The sequence below is a fragment of the Pseudopipra pipra genome, chromosome 18, assembly GCF_036250125.1.
Source record: "Pseudopipra pipra isolate bDixPip1 chromosome 18, bDixPip1.hap1, whole genome shotgun sequence".
Lineage (NCBI taxonomy): Eukaryota > Metazoa > Chordata > Aves > Passeriformes > Pipridae > Pseudopipra > Pseudopipra pipra.
In genome coordinates this window covers 14171636-14177635 of record NC_087566.1, presented here as the reverse complement: position 1 = coordinate 14177635, position 6000 = coordinate 14171636, and the positions used below count along the sequence as shown (strand labels likewise).

The 6000-nt window shown below is 39.8% G+C and overlaps 1 protein-coding gene across 2 annotated transcripts in view; it reads right to left on the bottom strand.

Annotated features, from left to right (window-relative positions):
* Positions 1 to 1356: 1356 nt before the first annotated feature.
* TXNRD2 (thioredoxin reductase 2) overlaps positions 1357 to 6000 on the bottom strand; it is a 30079-nt gene continuing 25435 nt past the window's right edge. For both annotated transcript variants that reach the window (XM_064675297.1, XM_064675296.1), the window contains exon 17: positions 1357 to 4353. In XM_064675297.1, the coding sequence (XP_064531367.1) occupies positions 4230 to 4353 (124 nt within the window). In that variant the 3' untranslated portion in view covers positions 1357 to 4229. The remainder of the gene's footprint in view (positions 4354 to 6000) is intronic.

Below are 6000 nucleotides of genomic sequence, written 5' to 3'. Positions count from 1 at the left end.
GGCCCTTGATGTCACTGAATTTAGACAAATGGCAGTTTGTATGGGCACAAAATTGCCCACTGTTGGCCAGCCAGGAGCCTCTGAAGAGAACCCTTCAAAGTCCAAAGCCTGCACGACTGCAGCTGCTTTGGTTAGAAACACACTGCCCTGGGCAAAGGGGTTTATGCTTTTATCACAATAACTGTGCTGGGAAAAAAGGGTATCTGCTGTGCTGAACTGCCTTTTCCAGCTCCTGCTCTGCAATAATCTGAACTGTAGAAACAACTTTCAGTAGGTGTAATGACATGTCCCAGAAATGGGAAAAGGCAAAACTTAATTGTACACAATACCTTAGCATTGAGAACAAGTTATCATTAGGTGTAATACAAATAATGCAGTATATTCAGCTCTCAATTTATAAAGATTATTGTCTGTATGCTTGTCTGTAATTCTTTTTGTTTGGGGATTAAGTAGCATATGAAAATAAGGAACAAAAAAATAATGAAGAGTTTTCTTACCTTATTCCCTTTTTTAGCCATTGTTACTAGATATCCTAATTAGTTAGAACCTGCAATGAAATATTACAGGAAATTAAAACAGATTAAAAATGCAGAAATCAAAATGCCTTTAAATACAATAAAGTCAATATTCACTCTCAACATCAAATCCAAGGCATGTACTGAGATAATACTAAACCAACCTGTTTCAGCAGCTCAGCATTACCCGACATAATGGGAACTTCTCATCAAAATCAGGGCATTTACAGAAATAAAAGAAAATTGAGATGAACTGATCAATGTTCTCCCTTTCTTTTCTGACAGAGAAGTTTCTCAGAGTTCTAAATGTTGCTGGTCATTTCTCAATTAGTTTTCCAACATTTTTACCCAGCAGTACCTATAGCTGCTAACTGGCTTTGTTTCTATGCATTTTTTCCACTTTGTGTTCTGGTTTAAAACCCAAGGTAAATAGCTGGGGTAGAACAGTTTGGCCCTGTACAATCCTCTGACTGCACTGTATTTCCAGGGAGTTTGCTCTTGACCTCAAGCAGGATGTCAACACACAGGGACAGTGAAAATACCTGTTAGATCTCATTAGCTGCAATAAGCAGGAGAGTGTTTGAAAACATACTTACCAAGTCTACAGGTTCCCTTAAATTTAAAATAAGAGGCCATCCAGCCTGGAAAAATCTCCACGGTTATTCAGTTTACACACAGATACAGAGAGGTATCAACATTTCCTTCTTAAAAGGTCTGAGTCTCTCTACTTCTTCATTTCCTTAACACACACTTCAACCAAGAGAAACAACAGCAAGATCGAAAAACAAATCTATTGTAAGCAGAAAGCATATGTACAAAATTAAGCAAATACAATCACACATTTACTAGGAAAAAATATTCTTTATTCATTAATTAATGCACAACACAATAAATATTGGAATCACACATGTAAGGGACCCAGCAAAGCTCAGACTTGTTTGCACCATGGTGTGGTTTGACAAACAGATCCTCATCAGCTGGCATCCTGTGAAGCCTGACTCAATTTGTTTGTTTTTTACATTTTCACATGCAATTAGTAATTTGCAGTGTACATCACTTGTTCCAATTGACATTAGTCAGGCTTTTAAATAAAACAATCCTTAAGCACCATCCCTGGTGAATCCTGCAGGAAAAAAGCACAGTCACAGCAGTTGTCATTGTTCTGCCCTGCTGCTGATGTTGCCATCAGGGTTATGCAGCTGTGATGTGTGGTCAGTTTTACTGCAGTGGGGCAACAGCATTTTCCACTAAATGAGGAACAGAACTGGGCTGCTACTGAAGAGACAGGAACAATGTTCATCAGAATTCTAACACCAAGGCAGTTCTGTTACTTCTGAGAAAGATGACATGCCTTAGTTTCACACACTGAGCACACATTTCCTCGAGATCTCCTTATTTGCTGTCCCAAATCATTATTTTCAATTTTATGATGAATGACATTAACTCATCTTTCCATTGATTTGTCTGTAGGGACAGACTCCTTCTGCTGGATGCATTGGTGGGGCAGAGAAGCTGATTTTACAGGGCTAAAAACCAGTGCTTTCACTTATGGGAAACCAAAGGAACTATCAAAGGTAATCACTAGAAAAAAATCTTGCATGCATAGACATTACAATTCAGTCAGAGGTGAGAGATTTCTCACAGAAAGTTCTCTGTTTCAATTGCTAATTGCAATATTAAGTAAAACATTTTAAGAAACCCTAATGTATTATGAACTCCTCTTTTGTGAAATGTAATAGGGTTTTTGGCTGCACCATGCTCATAAGATCTTTATTAAAGGAAACAGAAACTTCTGACTGTGCAGGTATGCACGCATTTATATACAGAGTTTTCATCATTTCTTCTAAAGGCAGCTGTAAAATGCAGGCAGTGTTTCAGCTACACTTCCACTCAAAGTATTTCTTTTCAATTACAAACTTATGGATGAGTTCACAGATGAAAACTGGCAGATGTGACAGGGAATGCCACTTGCAGCCAAACCATATCACTCCTTCCTATTTTATGGACCAGAAATACTGACCAAAACTCAGGAAATTTTGTAAAGAAAGCGTTTGAGATTTCTTTTGTTGTTAAAATAAATAGTTGAAAATTCAATATTCTAGTATCAATGGAAGTATGATAAATGCCATTGCAAAATATTTTACAAGAAAGTTCTGATCCTTTTTTTCTAGTAGTTTCTCTGCCAGGTACAATTCTCGTGGTAAAAAAGATTTCACGCTCATACCAAACCAGCCATTTGTCTGTGTTGCAGCAGTGAAACAGCAATCAAATTAAAAATAGCAAAGATACACATGATCATCAGACTATTCTTCTAAACTGTGCAACAAGCTTGGAATGAAAATATCAGATTCCCCAAAGAAAACACTGATATCAATTAACTGCAAAAAGGATACATTTGGTTTCACCTCCAGCCGATCTCTTCTTTTCCTGTGATCACTATTCTGCTGTAAAGGGTGCAAGAAACTCTGTGTCTATGCATAGCAAAATACTGCGACTTCCATTGAAGTTCGGTGCAGTTTTTGTGCTTGCCTTTGTCAGGCCACCTCCTCACCGGGCTCTGCACAAGCAGCTTCACTCTCGGATGGTCCTTTGCTGCCACAGATTAGGCAGCACCTCCCCCTTCTGGAGAGCCCGGAAAGCAGCAGGAATTCGGGACAGGGCAAGGCTTTCTCAGTCGGGCCGGTACGCAAAACAAAGTTTGCAGAGAATTATTTTAGATCCTTGTTGTGAGCACGACTGTCTCTTTTCTAGATCGCTGGTTAATGTAGTTCCCTTCACTAACGTGTTTTAGCAAAGCCAGACCTAAGTCAATTCAGATGTAGTACCCAGCTCATCAGTGAGAAAGTCTTAAAAACAAACCAAGAAAATATATCAGTGTCAGCCAGATTTCTGCACTCTACAAAAGAGAAAATGCTACATAAGTTAGATTATTAGTGGGTTTGATTCTACTTGTCAGCATTGCTTAATATGCACTGTTCAAGCAGTAATTTGTGAGATGTGTCAATTTAGTTTGAACTGAACTAAAAATTTCAGGAGTAGGCAGAGAAATCACCATAAAATTCAACTCTTCCTTTAGCACCTCTGAGCTCATTCATTCTCAGCCATCATCATAACACTGTGCCCAGGATGCTACTGACTAATGCATTGGGATTCTTCCAGCAGCAGCACAGCCTCAGTGATAGATGATTTTCTATTAAATTCCTGGATGTATTACATTTAGAAGAAAAATCCCGAAGATGACTGCTTACCCATTGTTACACACCCTGGGAACTTGCTTCTGCTCGTGAGCACAGCCTCAGCAGTCACTGCTGGCATCAGTAACAGCTGGGCAAGCTCAGGACAAAGCATCCCAGCAAACTGCCACGGGAGGCCCTGTCCAGTCCCCAGCATCTGTGGCACCATCTCAGGAGGCACTTTGCCAGCAGTGCCAGCAGAGGAACCCAGGGAAATCTGCTGCACTTGTAGGTGGCCTCAGGTGTCCCTGGCTTCAGTTACATTCACCTGTAAAATACTGGGATTATTTCCCAGCTCCCAGCAAGAGAAGGGTTTTAGGCACTTTGAAAGAGAGAGCTTTGTTACAGCAGGACTGCATTGGTGTTAGAACTGAGATGGTACAAGGATCAAACCATTAATGCTGTTTCAACTCTAAGTGCCCCCTTTCTTTACAAACATATTTTGTGCTTTTTTCCTTCTTTCCAGGGATGGTGTTTAACCTCAGCAGCCCGTGACTGTTGCATCCAAGCCAGAACGCTTTGTGATGTGCAGTTTGGTGACCTCCTCAGCACAGGTGGGGTGGATGCCAACTGTCTTCATCAGCTGAGGATACGTGGCACCACACCTACCAAAAACAGCAGAAAGACCCACACAGTCAAATGCTCTTCACCTGAAACAGCCAGAAGGTCCAAAAACATCAAAGTAATTCTGCTCTTGTCCATTTTATCAGGTAGAGGAGCTCATTTGTTTCTCACACAATGCTGTCTCTATTATTTCTCAGGCACTTACACAACTGTAGACGCCCAACTTCATGGCATTGAGGCAGGGAAGAATTGTCATAAGGGTTGAGACAGAGACAATTAAGCAATTTACCCAAGTCACAACTGAGCCTATGGCAAAAACATCTGACAAAACTGCAACCTTCAGCTTTTCTTGTACATACATGTGTGTCTCACTAACTCAGATGGAAAACAATGCACACATGCACACAGAGGAAGAAAATCTGAATCAGAACTGCTGGAAAGAATCTGCTGAAGGAAGCAATACCAGACTATTATTCCATGATCTTACAGAAAGTCACTGGTGCTTATACTGAACATATCAATGTTATAAGCAGGAGAATAAAAAGCCTCTTATTTGAAAAAAAACCAAACCAAACCAAAAAAAAAACCCACCAGAAAACCCTTCAGCTAAAATCCCACTTGCTTAATTCCTTTACTTGTCCAATACATTCTTAAGACTTGATGACTTTCCTTTGAGCTGCTATTCCTGGCAGGTCATGCTTTAAGAATAGCTGAAATGGCCCTAAATTTAAGAATTGTTTCAAGCTCTCTATGGAACAGTGTTATCTCCCTCTACAAAATACAGGGAAGGGAGCCATAGATACTTTCTGATGTCTGCACGTCCAAAAAGCACCGACAATCAGAGGATCACTGCTGAGCACAGATGTTACTGGAGTGCTAAGTGGGAAGGGAAGATGAAAAATCGTCCTTCAGAGAGGCTGAAGTGAGACCCAGTGCTTGACAAAGGAGAACAGCTCTTCCAGTGAGTGTCCCACACTGAAAGCTCTGGATTTGTGAAGTGCAATAGAAACCAGTACAAGAATCTGACCTGCTGAAAACCTCTTACTGTGGCTAAAATTTTAATTTCCCTCAAGCAAGGCAGAAAAGCACTCCAGTTTCATGTGCTTCCTTTTCAATGGTTATTTTGGATAAAACTTCAAAACAATGACATCCTAAAAAATGTAGTTCTAGAATCTATACCACTGGCAATTAAAGGACTACAAACACATGTTGAAAATGTGTACTGAGGGTACACTGCAATCAGTGATTTCCAAGATATTCCTTACGTGATACTTGCGGTCCTGCCTTCTTAATCCTTTCTGCTTTTCATTTATGCTAGTCACTCACATCTCTAAGACTAAAACTGCAATAAAATGGTGAGCACAATTAGGAAAATGAACTCACACCACAACTCGGGGTGATTTACTGTGTCCCAGACTACTTTCTTCAAAGAGGGAGTTAAAAACTATAATTTAGTAACGTAAATATACAAATCAACATTTCTGAAGATAAGGATGATAAGAAGGGAAATGTAACAACAAATATTAAATAATTGTAGCCCATGGGAGGTATAGCAGGAATTTTCCATTTACCAGAGAGGACCCAGAATCATTCCTTACTCCTTCAAAGGGAGGGCTTCTATATTAATATTTGAGGAAAATCTTGAACAAGATCTGATCACAAAGGGTAAGTTTGTTATTGCAATTATC